The 15,915-nt window shown below is 37.1% G+C and overlaps 1 protein-coding gene across 2 annotated transcripts; it reads right to left on the bottom strand.

Annotated features, from left to right (window-relative positions):
* Positions 1 to 615: 615 nt before the first annotated feature.
* On the bottom strand, positions 616 to 13,795 carry LOC110908392 (gamma-tubulin complex component 2). 2 transcript variants are annotated; one of them, XM_022153328.2, is made up of 21 exons: positions 13,510 to 13,795; positions 13,279 to 13,421; positions 13,160 to 13,205; positions 11,571 to 11,705; positions 11,324 to 11,455; positions 6,750 to 6,833; positions 6,273 to 6,371; positions 6,105 to 6,196; positions 5,902 to 5,974; positions 5,674 to 5,826; positions 5,463 to 5,582; positions 5,284 to 5,337; positions 5,096 to 5,179; positions 4,607 to 4,681; positions 4,412 to 4,534; positions 4,223 to 4,348; positions 4,031 to 4,138; positions 3,530 to 3,592; positions 3,311 to 3,385; positions 2,945 to 3,135; positions 616 to 927 (listed from the first exon to the last, which is right to left on the bottom strand). In XM_022153328.2, the coding sequence occupies exons 2-21, from the start codon at positions 13,410 to 13,412 to the stop codon at positions 792 to 794; spliced, it is 2,103 nt and encodes a 700-aa protein (XP_022009020.1). In that variant the 5' UTR covers positions 13,413 to 13,421; positions 13,510 to 13,795; the 3' UTR covers positions 616 to 791. The 2 variants fall into 2 exon arrangements, with proteins under 2 accessions (XP_022009020.1, XP_022009019.1); XM_022153327.2 differs by having other exon boundaries at positions 13,501 to 13,788.
* Between the last annotated feature and the right edge of the window lie 2,120 nt (positions 13,796 to 15,915).

The raw sequence follows: 15,915 nt of genomic DNA, 5'->3' as shown, positions 1-15,915 counted from the left end.
ATGGGATCATCACACTGCCACATCTTTCCTGGACGTATACAATATGAAAGGAACTTACGGATTACAGCTGGACTAAATAAAGTGCAAGGAACGAGAGTTTTTCTAGCACTTTTATAAATCTTTTTGACAAAACTCAGGCCCCTCTGTGACATGGCCTTATATCCCACAAAGGAGGGTGACTTTAATTGACAAGCTCTACAATGAAACATACGGACCGCTCTTGTTTGGGTAATAAGTGTTCCGGTCCAACCGACAAAATTGGGTTATGGCTTGGACCAGGTTTGCATTTTCTTTTCCTTTTTTGCAAAAGAAGGGGGAAATAGGTTAAGCTGACACATTATTGCAAGATGAATGGCAGAGATTACAATAAATCCAACAAACTTGCAGGAAATCTCTGAACGAATTTAAAACAGATCGGACGAACTCACTAACGGGATTTGCAACAACTCTCTAGAAAAGACGAACCTCAGGTGTTGGATTTAAGAAAAGATTAAAAAAACTCTTGAATGAGATGCAAATGAGTTTTTCAAGAGAACATCGGTACGAGCCTATGACTGGTTCAAAATTTAAACAAAAAGGAAAAATAACTAAAAGAAAAAAGCATTTGAGTTATAATTGCTACGAAACTCAAGTCTTAAAAATAACTTATGTATTTTTCAAAAACAAATATTCCATTTAATTTGAGAACTGATTTTAAAGGAGATTTAAAAATTACTTTTGGACAATCAGAGCAATACACACACCATCGTTAAGAGGATATGTATCATGCGTGTAAACAGGCACACAAAAATCTACATCATCTGTTGATCCATACCAACACCAAGAATCAACTGTGCAAGATGAGTCAGATATGGTTCTGCCTGAGCCCTGCTGCTCAGAATTGGCCTTAAACTCTGAAGCTCACTAGTAAATTCCCTTTCAAATTTCCTGCAAATTACTCAACTCAATTAGATCACACACATACACACACAGAGAGAAAGATAAGAATAAATATTAAATAGTAGGGGGGGCAATCTTGACCCAAAGGTATTAGTATGGGTCATTCTGGGTGTTTTTTTATACTATTATGGGTGGTTTTGGGTGAAGTAATACAAGTTAAAGGGTCAGACTGGGTCAATTTGAAAACAGAGGATATTTATGACGGGTGAAGTTGGGTTGGAAATTTATAAAGAACGGGTCAGAACGGGTCATCTAGGTTTTCTGATAACGGGTCGATCTCTTGATGACGCTGCTTCTCTTCTTCGCTATTCTCACCGGATCTAGCATGCATGATGAATTGATGATGATAAAATACATACATCAAGACAATCCTCCAACAAGCTAGGTGATTCTGATATTTCTGTTGGAGTAGATCTCAAAGCCGATGATTCTCCAATCTCAACTCCTCTAATTCCTTCTCTTTCACATCCACGGTTTGCTTTCTTCATTCCCTGTGGTCCGATTTATCTTGACAATGGTGGAATTTGCTGGAACAAGGTTTTTTTAGGGTTAGGGTTCGAGTTATGGTGATGATATTTTGGGGGAAATTGGATAATCGTAATACCAATTTTCTTGGTGTATCATCTTTTCAATTGTAAAGTTATGATTTCTCAAATCAATTTGATATTCAATCGGAGCCTATTTGTAAACACCACACTCAGTTTGATATTCAATTGTATTAGTTACATTAATCAAATGCTTCTTCGTTGGCGTATCATCTTTTCAATTGTGATGATTTGCAGTCTTTCGTTCGTTTTATAGCGCCTTGTGAGCTTAACGGGCTAGGTTGTAAAGCGGAATATCATCCTCACCATGTGGCTATGCAGTGTGATTTGAGTAGTTAATTTTTTTTTTTGCATTTTTTGGTCCAAAATAGTTTCCTTTTTGCAATCTCAGTCAAAAGTAGGTATTTTTTTTTATGACAGTAAGGTTCAGGATCGTTAAAACTGTTGTTTAAGTGTGTTCACTTGGGCCCAAAAAATAGTTTGCATATACTTTTTGCAGCTTATCTTGTGAAATTTGTTCAACTGGTTGCTATTGCTAGTGAATGTAATTTTGAATTGGCTGAAGTATATGAAGGTGTAGTCATGTAAGTTTCCTTTAATCTTAAATTTTCCTAAATAATCTTTTTGACTGATAATGGAGCTGCCTTGGTGCAAGTCGAGAAGAAAAGTTTTTATAGACGACTCACATTTATGGTTGGCAGCTCATTGATTCTGAATATAAATCGGCTTTGACGCTTTGTATTCGTTCATTTAAGTGCTATGTACATGAACGCTTAAACGAACAAGTCTTCCCAATCGTCTGTGTTTGTTCTTTACAAAAATATGTGTTTGTTTACTAGCTTTTTTAACAGCAGGCGCAAAAAAAACTTCAGGAACCGAAAAAAAAAAAAAACTGACCCGACCCAACCCGAAACCCGTTCTGACCAGGACCCGACCCGACCCGAAACCCATTCTGACCCGGACCCGTTCTGACCCGGACCCGTTTCGACCCGAACCAAAACAACCCTTTTTTATAATTGACCCGTTTTGACCCGAACCCGTTTTGACCCATGACCCGACCCGGCCCGACCCGACCCGTTTGCCAGGTCTATTAAATAGAGTTAATAACATAAATAGTACCGTCCTTATTGTCTATGGACAAGCGGACACAAAAGTCAATTGGTGGTGGTTACTCGTCGGCAGCAATTCTTGGTGAGAACTGGTCGCTGATGAAGAGGACAGTACCACCAGCGGCTCTTGGGTTTTTTATAATTTTGTTCAAGTTATGGGTAAAACGGTCATTTTACCCAAATTTAACAGATTTTCTAGCAGAAGTTAGCGATAGACTCAAAATGTTGCAAAATGATTACATGTCTCAAACATGCAACTTTTTTAAAGTAGACCGCAAAGATGTTCAAACGACATGACTATTTATGTAATTAACTCTAATAAATAAATTAAAGGGTGAGGAGGATTCTTACAGGACACATTGAATGACTGATGACTCCTGGGTGGATGAATTAGGCTTCTTAGAAGGCTTCCTAAGCTTCAATAAAACCTTGCAACTTTCATAGGAGGGATTGTCGGTGTCTTCTGGAACTTCAATGGAGTTCATCAGCCACTGAGTCGCCGCGGCATATTGTAGGCATACAAGTTTCAGTTTCTCTAACTTCTGCACATTCACCCCAAGTAACTTGTACTAAAATCATCCTTTTCGAGTGATCCCTCTAGTTCCATTTATTTTTTGAGATTCATATGTTCATATTTCGGAAAATTTTTATTTTTTGAGATTCATATGTTTATATTTCGGAAAATAGAGCTCAATATGAATAAGGAATAATGGCAACCTTGAGGAGGATTGGTGAAAGAAGTGAGCATTCCTTCAGACACTTCTCCATGAAAAAGTCATGATATTGGATTACCTATTTTCGTAGAAAGATATGGTTAGACTAAGATGATTCAAGTAATAAGAAATTTAACTGAAGAGGAAAGAATTGAGAAAAATATAAAAGTAAATATATACATTTCATAAAAGATGTCAAAAGTAAAGACGAATCAACACATACCTCATCTATGCTCTTTGCATTCTCGAGTTTATTATGCATAACATGCCAATTTGGTTCAAGAACCTAAAAGGAAGATACAGAACTGCTATTCAATCATAAAGATAATAACCACGATAATGTCTGAGAAATTCTTAAATTAAAAGAAAAAAATAGTAACAAGAACAAAAATGGGGAATAGACAATGAAACAGACAAATTGGGAGAGTTGGGTAATGGGTTGAAAAGGGTAGTTTTTTGTACAGGCCACTTCGGGTTGATTCAAAACAGTTATTGCCCAAAGCATTACCTTCTTAAGAAATATCAGAATTCTTAAAATAAAATGAAATAAGATGTTTTCGGCATTAAAGATACACTTAAGGCAACATTTGGCCCATTTTCCAGTTTTAGCTACCCCCAAATTGACCCCTTATTTAAGTTAAAATGTAATTGTTGAAATTATTACAAAAGAAGATTTCAAAGAGTTTCAAAATGTGAAAGATCATAGACAAAAAGTTTGTTTTACCTCAAATGTTAGATAATGTAGAAGGCTATTTATAAACTTAAGCATGTTACGGCACAATATTGAAGAAGTAGAGATTGCAGTTCCATGCCTATCACGTGTGCGTGCTCCCTACAACAATAAAAGTATAATTTACCATATACATCATTAAATTCTTTGAATAATAATTGATGGTAATTATACTTAGTCACATACTTGATGTACTTGCCATGCTGCACAAAGTTGCCGATGCACGTGTTTGCAGTGAAACAAAAACCGAAAGATCAGCTGGTATTTTGTCAAAGCTTTTCTTGATATCACAAGTGATAATGGCCATTGAACCTGAAACAGAAGAAACCCGTAAATTTGATAAACGCTGAGAAAGAAAGAAAAGATGATATTTACCTTGTAATTAACAGAAAAGGTTTCAACACCAGTAATACTCAAGGGCTCTTCGGTCTCTGCCACAGTCTCACCTGTTTGTAGATCTTTGAGGGTGCTCAATCTCTTTAGTAAAGAACATGAGTCCTGAAACCAAAATGACATAATGCCTCATTAACAAAATATTTACTGCAATTACTGTCTAATGATGTTACCAACCACAGAACATGTGACGTCTTCATGCAAAGGATCTGCGGCAGCAGCTGTTGAACGCAGTGCAATGTCTAAGAGAGACTGAAAATCAAACCCAAGTATCAGCTTAATCAGTCCGAATGTATTATACTTCTGAATGTTATTCATAAACAAAAACACCACCATATACAAGTTTACATGAAACAACAAGCATGAACATGATAAGATCTAAGATTCACCATCAAAAGTGGATAATAACAACCGTTATAGCATAGTTACTAAAGGCGCGAGGCGCACTCAAGGCGATTTGTTGGGCCCCGGGTTTTATTTGCACCTACGCGCGCCTGGGCGCTCGCTTTAATAACTATGCAGAAGATTATTGGCATCATAGTTACTAAAGGCGCGAGGCGCACTCAGGGCGCTTTGTTGGGCCCGGGGCTTTATTTGCCCCTAGGCGCTCGCTTTAATAACTACGCGTAATAGTATTACTATAAGACAAGGTAAGTGGATGCAGACCTGAAGCTTCTCAACAGAGATCTCATTTGGTGTTTTAGCAAGTTCATCACGGGCAATATCCATAAAGTGAACCAAAAAATCACCCTGTAAGTCAAATCAACCGTCAAGGCGTCAACTAGTTAATCATAGCTGAAACAAGACTAAATATCAATCAAAACTATCAAAGGGTTTAGTTGCTAAGCACATACCTGATCGAGAAGAAGGTAATGCTTTATAGAACGTAGCTTTCCAATGAGATCATACTATCAACAATACAAATATAATTGATCAGTAAAGTGAGTAAACAAATAACAGCCAATCACTTTCTGTAAGTGCAATGAAACAAGTACTAGAAGATACAGCAGTCAGAAATAAAATAACCGCACACCTTATCCTTCATGAGATTTAGTAATTCCCCACTAGCAAAATCATAGGCAGATTTGATGCATTCAAGATAGTGATCATTGGACCCAAAGCTGGTCAATTTTGAATTTTCCAATGCAGGGACCTATAGAGACAAGCTAGTATAAGATTCGCAGAGTACACTCTAGGAATTTTTTTTATTTCAGCCGCTTAAACAATTTTATATAAAACATAACCTGAACAGTGTGGCCACATTCTCTCATGACATTTAAATATTTCCCTGTTGTTAAAATGGTTTCGGCCGAATTTGCAAGGAACGAAGGGATATCATCTTTTAGACTGTATCTTTGCCTCCAATACATAGCATCATAATCTTGGGTAAGAGACTCCTATAAAAACCACTCTGTCAGAAACACAACCTGATGCACTTCTTTTTTTTTTTGTATTAGTAGACAAAATCGTACCTTTTGAAGAGATTTGTTCTCAGCAATGAAGAACTCGTCATGTGGATCATCAATAAGTCCTTCATACACCCACCTGTGCATGTTATATTTTACTTCTTAGAGTATGAGAATTTAGATGTTCAAATCGATTATCTGTGTACCCTTTTATGCGTTTATATAGAAAATTTCACAGAAAAGAAAAAGAATGTATTGGAGGTTATCACCTTTCTAGTATGCCAAGATAAGCCGAATTTGCAGAGTCTATCATCTTCTCCAGCAATGACCTCACCAAGTAGTTACCAGCCATTAACTTGGCCTGTATACCGATTTAAGAAGATAAAGAAATAATTTGAACAGGTGAAAAAAAAAAGTTAAAAAGTTGAGAATTTTACCTGACTCTGTAGAAGGTTAAGGACTGCTGAACCAACAAAATTATACGCCGAAGCCTTCTTTATAACTATTGACAATGCTTGCATTGATCCCATCATTGGCTAAAAACATAAAAAAGGTATAAAATGTATATAATGAAAATGAGAAGGAAGAAGAGTATAACTTGCACGATTCGATTATACTTTAATGACAGGTCCGCCATATCTTCAGGAATAAAGGACAAATAATACTTCAAATAGATCAAAAGATTGGAGCCTTTACATCACACGCCCATGAATAGACAATTAATACGTCGAATAGATCAAAAGAGATTGTTGGTCATTTGTGGTTAGTTTGGATGAACTTGTATGCAGTTACAGCTTAGAGATGAGTAATTGTGGAGTTCATGGGATTCATCAAGAGTCCTTCAGTTCTATCAGACTGAGTAACAAGTGGAAAATACACAAGAAAATGTGTAGTAAATTTAATAGAAAAAGTACCTGACAATAGAACCATAAACCTTGTATTGAGAGTCTTCCTAATCGAAATTGATGTTCAAGCTGCGCCACCATAGCCTGGTAGTCCTGAGAAAGATAGGAACTATATTGTCTGAATATGCAGCTGGAAGCATGCACCACTATCACGGGGAAGGGTACAAAGTTCCAAGTGAAATTTAAAAAACATGGAAAAACATACACTATTACTATAGCAACCATCTTATCCCAAATTTATCAGGGTGGACTAGAACAAAAGCATGTAGAAAAAGATATTAATGGCAGATTTATTTTGAAAGAAATCTTCAGTTGTATTTCTTGAGTTGAGTCTGACCTTCATTGAATAGGTGAAAGTTCAAGCCCGTTGGCGGGTTCTCCATACACACATATATTCGAACTTAACCAATGTTGTAGAAAGCGCTAGGCGCTAGTCGGGCAGTGAGGTAAGGTACCGCCTAGAGATTAATCGGGATTAATCGGATTGGACTTTTTAAGTATAATTTTACAAATTTTATATATATATATATATGATAACTTTATACTTTTTATTAATAAAATTACAAGTTTAGGAGATAACTTTATCCTTTTTATTAATAAATTTAAAAGTTTAGGAACCATACGTAAACTAGTGAAAGATAGAGGGGGTTAAATGTTAAAATACCTAAACTTAAATGTTAAAATAGGTTTATAACTAAAATTTGGGCTTTAAACCATGGGCCAGGTTTCAAAACTTGGGTTTATTGGGTCAAAAAACATGGGCCCGATTAGTCCGATTTTGACCTACTTTTACCGATTTTGTCAGACTTTTACCGACTTTGACCGATTTTGACCATAACCAATTTTTTTGACCGACTAGCTTAAATTTAGGCAGTAACCCACCGACTAGCGCCTAGGCGCCGATTAATCGGCCGCCTAGGCCAATTTCTGAAACATTGAACTTATAATATAAAATACATATCCACTAATAACACTGAAAGGATATGGAACAAAAAGGCATAAATTCCAAAACAGTGATAAAGAGTTAAAATAACTTCAAATAAAAAGCAAGAAATTAACAACGAGGTGATTTACAATGAAAATTTCCAAATAGAAGTTTCATTGATTGTTTAATAGTGGACAAAATAACACATTTTGTGCAATTTCGCCGTTCAAAATGGATTTCATAACTAGACAACATCATAGTTATCGATAGCGAATAGCGACAAATAGCGACAAGCAAGGCTGGCAAATCGTGTCTTAACAGGTTTAACAGGTTTCTGACGGCGCGCACAACATAAGTTTCAAACATGATTACGACTCGTTTAACTACTTTCTACCTCATGTTTATAAAACAGTTTTATGTTTTATGTACAAAGATGAATAAATGATAGATCCTAACATTGTAATTTTAATTATTTTAAAAATGTCAAAGGGTGTATTTTTCAGTCAAACAGGTCTAATCGTGTCTTAACAGGTACCCAATTACCAGCCCTAGCGACAAGGTACCTATATGCTACGTAGTGATAGCAATGAGATAGCGCCCGCTATTTCGTGTATAGCGATAAGGTAGTTAAAAATTTAAGAAATAAAAAATAGCTATCTATAATTTTTTTATACATATAATGTTAATTTTATACCTTTTTATGTATAAATTTATAAACCTAAGGACCAAATGTAAAGTAGTAAAAATAAAGGGGGTTAAATGTACAAATATACAAACTAATTTTACACCTTTTAAGTATTTTTACAAGTTTTAGAGACTAAATGGAAAGTTGTGAAAGATCATCATCATCATACTCAGTAAATCCCACCAATAGCAAAGCTAAGGTACGGTCTCAGGCGGGTAAGATGTAGACAGCCTTACATCTACCCCGTAGGAATAGAGAGGCTGCTTCCAATGAGACCCCCGGCTCGATAGTAGTTTTGCATCAAGCCTTGGACATAAGGCACATAACACTCAACAATCGAGACAAAGGTCGATTAGTGCATGTACCCTTTTGTCTTTCGGCTATCAACGCCACCACATGATGCATGATTAACCATCCCCCTCTTTTAATGTTATTTTCACGAAATTAGTAAAATAACGTTAAAATTAGTGCACTTTCACGCTGAAATAACCAGCTGTTGGGTTCGTAGGCTTTAGGGTAGCCGGCCCTGGTTATTAGGCCCACTTAGTTAATTTGTTGACCAAGTAGGAAACCCTAATCTTGTTCTATAAATACCTATGATGTAAATATAATCAGTGTCATTTTGTAAACAGTTGTGCGCATCTAATAAAAGTGAAACCCTAGTTGCAACCCGTGGACGTAGGTCACCTTGACCGAACCACGTTTTGGAATTTAGTCTGCCATTCTGCAAGTGTGTGTCTGTGTGTTTGTTCCGCTTCCGCTCGAGCCTACTCTGATCTGATACCCTAACAAGTGGTATCAGAGCCAAAGGTTCAGTGAAACACACGGTTATCGCAGGAGAGGGAGAGAGCTGGACGAGAGATCTTGATCTGTTGTTGCTGCCGTGGCCGCTGACTTGTTTACGGCCTGTACCTATTCTCTGGTTACGGGTCGTAAGGTCTAAGGTTTGCGTCGTAGGGTTTGCTGTTGCAGATCTGGTGGTTTTGGGGTGTTTGGCGATTAGGGTTTCGGTTCTTGAACCCTGGTTATTCGCTGATTTTACGCTCGGGTATGCAAGAGAAGTCGCTGGTTCGGGTATTTCGGATTTCTGGTTTATTGAAGGTTGCTCGGGTTTCAGGTGCTTGGTTCCTTGTGGTTTTTTCTGGTTTTCTCGTTTGCTATGGCTGAAGACAGGAAGTTCCGAATCGAGAAGTTCAACGGTACTGATTTTGCATGGTGGAGAATGCAAATAGAGGTGTTTCTTGGTGAATGCGAATTGGATGTGGTACTGGAAGAAAAACCTGCTGGAATGGATAAAGTTGCCGAAGCAATTTGGAACTCAAAGGACAAAAAGGCACGAGGTAAAATTACATTGGCTTTGACGAAGAGCGTTGCTTTTAATATCATGAAAAAAACAATTGCTCGTAGTATGTTAACAGCTCTGTCAAATATGTATGAGAAGCCGTCTGCCGATAATAGGATGTACTTGATGAGGGAACTGTTTAATATGAGAATGAACGAGGGCAGTCCAGTTGCTGATCACATTAACGAAGTCAATTCAGTTTTGCCCAAGTTAGCAACGGTGGGCATGAAGTTCGATGATGACACTCAGGCTGTGATTTTGTTATCTTCCTTAGCTGATAGTTGGTCAGGGTTTGTGAAAACGGTCACTGAAATTGCTGGAACTGGTAATTTGAAGTTTGATCGGATTCGGGATAGTGTTTTGGGTGAAGACATTCGTCGAAGGAACTCTAGTGGAGGATCTACTTCTGGTATGTTCAGTGTTAGCAGGAGAAGAGGTAAAACAGAAGCAGTGGGAGTCGTGGGGAAAGCTTGTCTGAAGCTGGGAAGAATGTGAGGTGCGGGGAACTGTGGAGAAAATGGGCATGTTAAAAACGAGTGTCCTGATCCTCATAAAAAGGATGGTAAACAGCGTTGTGTCAGATGAATCTGACGGTGACGTAGATGAATCTGATGGTGACGTACTGGTTTGCTGTAAAGAGTCTATAGATTTTTGGGCTATGGATTCTGGTTCTTCGTTTCACACCATGCACAGCGGGAAGACGATGGTGAATCTGAAAAAAGGAGACTTTGGAAAGGTACAATTAGCTAACGGTCATGTTCTTAATGTTACGGGTATGGGAGATGTCAATCTGAAGACTCCACTGGGCACTACATGGAACTTGCAGAATGTCAGGGTAATTCCAGGTTTAACGAAGAAACTTATTTTTGTTAGTCAACTAGATAAACAAGGACTAGATGTTAAGTTTGGTGGTGGGAAGTGGAAGGTGATTGATGGAAATCTTATTGTTGCCTGTGGGAGAAGACGAGGATCGTTGTATCTAGTTGAGATACCTGCTGAGGGAGTAGCCGTCCCTGTACACCATAAAGTCTGGTTCACTGTAGCTAGTAAGCGGAAGAGGGTTCAATTTGCAAAATTGAATCCTAGTGCTTTGGGGATGTCAGTTGAATGTGGTCAGAGGTCTAAGTTTAAGCCAGTCAGGGGATTTTGTGATAGTGGGAGCACGGGTCGTGTTCCGGGTACAATCACAAAGAACCGTTCTTTATTTTCTGCAAGTGTGTGTGTGTGTGTTTGTTCCGCTTCCGCTCGAGCCTACTCTGATCCGATACCCTAACACTAACCGCTATCTTCTTCTTCATCTTCTTCCTGGTTTCCGACAGAAAGCATCACCGAAGTGGTATTTTTTCGCCGGAATTCGCCGTCGGAGTCGCTATATGCTCGATATGTGGTCGTTATGCACCTCGTAGCGGCGATTGGCCGCCACACCACGCTATTCGGTATAGCGTCCGCTATGGACGCTATCGATAACTATACAACATTAATAATAATAACTTAAGAAAGACTCAAACAGTTTTTAAAATCAACTACATTATGGTGTCAATGAACAAAGCAAAATAAAAAAAATAAAAAATAAAAAAAAAAAACATGAGAAACACTTTACTGGCAAGATTAGCATTGAATATTAAACTTACTAGGAGGAGGGCCCTAAGTGCAGCAGCAAAGGCATGATTAACCAATCCAGACTTAAACTGGGATCTTGACTCAACAAACTGATTGATGAGCAAATAGCTCTTGCACAAAGGGAATATCCGTTTTGCTGATTCCTGCATTTGTTTCCCTGATTTTAGTTTTCAGCTATGAACATGCATACATTTGTAATATACATAATGTGTGTTTGGTAGTAGCATAGGAAATGACTACATATGTGAACATTCTTGCCTGGAGTGCCAAATCCATAGATCCGTCAACATGGAAGCTAAAAGAGTCTTCACCCCCTCCAGATTTTTTGATAGAAATATATCGCCCATCAATACCAGTTAAAGCAGACAGAAGATCGTCAATTACAATCATTTCCTGTATCAAAACCATTAGTCCATTACATTAAGAACTGCACATCACCCAGCTATTGTAGTTCACCGTATGGCCCAGTGGTTCACGTACCTGACCCAGGATGTTTGGGTGTGTGTTTCAAAAGTAACTATATGATATTAAATAAATAAATAATATGTTGTAACAAAACGTGTTGTAAGCATTAGTGTTTGCCTGTTTGGACGTGCTTATGCCGTCTGAAAGTTATCAAAATCAAATAACTAGTTGGTGAATTTTAATTAATTACACAATTAATAGATAAGATGACGAAAAAAGGACATCTGTATATGTTGTCGGTTTCTAAACTGAAAATACGATACTTTATTTCCTATATATATATATATATATATATATATATAATGTGGAGTAGGATCAAATACAAACCACATTTCGCATACAAACTGTAAAAACCATTTAAAAAGTGTCACGTGGCATCCAACCAATTATAGAGAAATGATAAAATAATATCCTCAATAATATCAATTATATCGAATTCCCTATAAATATGCTAACAAGCAACTAATTCTTTATTTTGATCTTTCTTTTGTTTTCAATGTGCTGATTAAGAAAAGTGCTGATATCATTCAGATATGTGCTAAAATCAATTATCTTGATTAATTTTCATGTGCTAATAGCCTAATATAATCCAAAAGTGCTACTTTTATGTATGTATTGTTGTGGTATGTGCTATTTTAACTTTTTTTTAAGTGCTAGGATCTGTTCTTACGGTTTGTAGGATAAATATGGTTTGTACCAGAACCAACCCCTATATAATGTTTAACTTTTTCAGTACTAATTGTTAGTAGTTAGTAGTGTCATTTTCAATGTGACATCTATAGGTGCAACAACTTTTTCTAATTGAATTATTAACAATGGTAAAACTGGCTGAAAGATAACAGATATAAGATAAAAACAGGGACAAATAAGTAATTGTAGTTTTACCTTCAATTATCATTTTTTTGCCACTGGTATGAAGATTAATTATCCATAACTAACTATATGAGCACCTTAAATAACTACATAATGATAACTACTTTATCCAAAAACTAGCTATATTGACTTCAAACCAACCGACGTCCAAACACTCTCAGTGTCGTCTAATCACCAACATCATGCAAAATGACCCTAACATTGCAGGAAATTCTTCAACTGTAGGGGTAAATCTCATTTAAGGAATCTAATGAAACTAAAGGGCTTGTAGTCTATCGGTATCGAGGTTCTAGTCCTAAGGTGGACCATTGGTCTAGATTTAGGAATAGGTTTAGAGGGTGTTTGAGTTAGTTGTTCTATAGTAAAAACGAAACATATTTCATCAATTCATCTATAGAAGCTTCATGGATCAGTCTTTGTGCTAGGTCATCTTTATGTATGTGCCAAATTCGGTGTATTACTCCAAGAAAATGGCTAATCAACAAAAGAATGGAGAGATTGATAGATACCTGCAGTGAAGCATTGTAGCAACCAATGGGCTTCTCAGATTCCAAACTGTAGAAGCAAGCAAAAGGTAAGAGAATAGGCCCTATAAAGAAAATGCAACATCATAAAGTAAGTAGTATACCAAATATCGACTGAATTTCCCTTAGACTCAGGCAGCACAGATGTGGATTTTTCTTCCTGGTGGAAATTGCCGGTGAGGAAAGGTCTATCGAGGTTCCATTGAGGAGTACAAGGACATCGAGAGGCATCCATCATGCAAAAACCCTAATAAAAATTGCCCAAACATCACTTAACACTGACTCTGTCCTTCAGTTCAGTTAGGGTTTTCAATTCACACACATACCATACATACCTGCTGTCGTACGTAACTTAATCGGATTGCTATTGAGAAGAGAAACAAGATTAAGGTAGTCTTATCTTGTGTTTGTTTGAGATGAAAAGGAGGGAATTGGGGGAAATATCGGGCCTGGGCAGCTCGGGTCGAGTCGCCCGGTATTACACTAACACTAGGCGCAAACGGGATCTATGTATATTCTAGGGGTGGTTGCACCGGCTACCCCTCAACATTCTGGTCGCGGCCCTCCGGCGAGTCAGCCTTCTTCTTATATGGGTAAATAAATTCCTGCCTATCCTTTTACTATAACCCTTCCAAATTATATGGCGGAGACAATAAGGTATTTAAGATGAAAAATGAGTGAAAGTAAGGCCATGTTTGGAATGAATAAGCTTATTTTACCTCCTTATGACTTATTGTCTTTTTAGAAAAGAAGTATTTGTGAAATGATATTTGGGTAGTAAGGTGAAAAGGAGATTTTTAGACATTGAAAAAAGAAATGAAAAAGTCACTTGGTTGTGACTTTTCCAAAAAGAAGATAAGAAGGTTAAAAAGTGAATAAGGAGAAATGTGTGCGAGCAGCTATGTTGTAGAGCATTAACAATGAAGATGACCTAAATACACGTTCTAACTTAATGTTGTATTGGGAATTTTTTTTTTTTTAAACACAGCCAAGGTCCACATTTTAATGAAAGGTTAAATAAATAAATAACTCATAGGGCAAAAGTTAAAAATATAAAAGAGAAATCTATCACATATTATCAAGACATAAGTTAAAAAAAATAATATTTAATAATAAAATTTAGAGTTAAATGACATTTTAGTACATGTTGTAACACCCCGTGTTACGAAAGTCAAAGACAAAGTCAAGATTGAAGTCAAAGAAAGAAAAGATTGTTAATTACGATATGTCACTCCTTGCTCAACTCCTGCTTTGACTTCTTTGACTTGTAGATAATCTATTTATTTTATCGCATTAGTTGTATTATGTGGAGTACTTGTTAATAATCGAGGTTTAATCGATATTTATCGCATGTTTATCGCTTAAACGTTTATCGCATCGCAATCGCATTTGCGACTTGAATCATAGGTTCTGTATATTGTTTTACGTGTATGTGTTACTTAGGTGTTACTTGTGCATGTTTACTTTATGATTGTGGTGATTAATCGAAACGCAATCGCAACTCTATCTGTCACACCCCGAATTCCACGTGTATCACCGGTGGGGGATTACCGTGACGTAGTTGGCAACAATATAGTCAAACCACACAATTATATAAATGCACAGCGGAAGCTTAAAGATAGATATATATACTTCAACCTCTGGTTGTAATATCAAATGTATTACAGAAGTCGAATGTATCCACAGCGGATCAAAATAATAAAATATTGTTCATTCAGATACGGCATCGAGTTTGCGAGACTATTCGTGATGCTTAGGAAGCTAATACCAGCCAAATTCGTATAGTACCTCACTTAATCTTTTTGGGGAAAATACGTCAGTTTACACTGGTAAATACGTTCAACTGACACATTGAAAATGTTTATTAAAATTGATTTGAATGCACAAGGCACAAACTCTTTTATAACTTGGGAAAATTATTAAAATCTTGTGAACGTATTACATGTTCTTTTATGCGTTCAGTAGCCCGGGTCGTGCCGGGTTAAAGATTTATAGACACACCACATTGCGTAAAACCGTAATATAAAAACCAACGGCTACGTCTTTTAATTTAATGTCGACAATGTATACCGGGTGTACGCCTACACCGGGATGTCGATGGTCGTGGCCATTTCGTAAAATGATGCCAAGGATATCCGGGACAACGGTCATTAAACCCCCCAAAGGCTTTTAAGAGACAAAACTGTTTAAATGAGCCGATCATATTATTTAATTAACCACCTAAGCGATGGAAAAATATAATGCTCAATCAAGCGGTATTAACATACCGTAACCCAAGCCCGTATAGGGGAAATAAGTTAAAGTATTTACCTTTGCAAGTATATTCCTTAATTTGATTAAATCACCGATAGCTTTTACTGGGCTCCTAATCTGGAACGAAGGTTTTAATTAACCTCTTAGAATCCTAACGGGTCTTTATATTGGCCGTAGCCTAGACCGGTTGGTTCCGGAATATAAATATGGTTTAATCGCGCGAAAAGGCGAAAACCGAGAATGGAGTGTGATTATGCCCCAACAAGTTCAGAGACTTGTTTTATATAGGTTTAAGGTTCACACTCTGGATTTTGGGGTCCAAATTATATAGTTTGACCCGTATCGGCTAATTTATGAAAACTAGTTTCATAAGCCGAACCGTGCGCGCAATAGGCGAAACGGTTAACCGTGAGAGTCTTACGCTTATTTCCTAAGTCAATATGCCTTAAAGAGGTTGTGGTATCAGTATGATACCTTCCGTGATGCCC

Source organism: Helianthus annuus, chromosome 14 (genome assembly GCF_002127325.2).
Source record: "Helianthus annuus cultivar XRQ/B chromosome 14, HanXRQr2.0-SUNRISE, whole genome shotgun sequence".
Classification (NCBI taxonomy): domain Eukaryota; kingdom Viridiplantae; phylum Streptophyta; class Magnoliopsida; order Asterales; family Asteraceae; genus Helianthus; species Helianthus annuus.
This window is presented reverse-complemented; position numbering and strand designations above follow the sequence as displayed.

Coding starts and splice junctions, on each gene's coding strand:
- LOC110908392 (XM_022153327.2), bottom strand. Junction 11,456..11,570: donor CTATGGATTTGGCACTCCAG/GCAAGAATGTTC, acceptor AAACAAATGCAG/GAATCAGCAAAACGGATATT. Junction 6,197..6,272: donor TTAACCTTCTACAGAGTCAG/GTAAAATTCTCA, acceptor ATCGGTATACAG/GCCAAGTTAATGGCTGGTAA.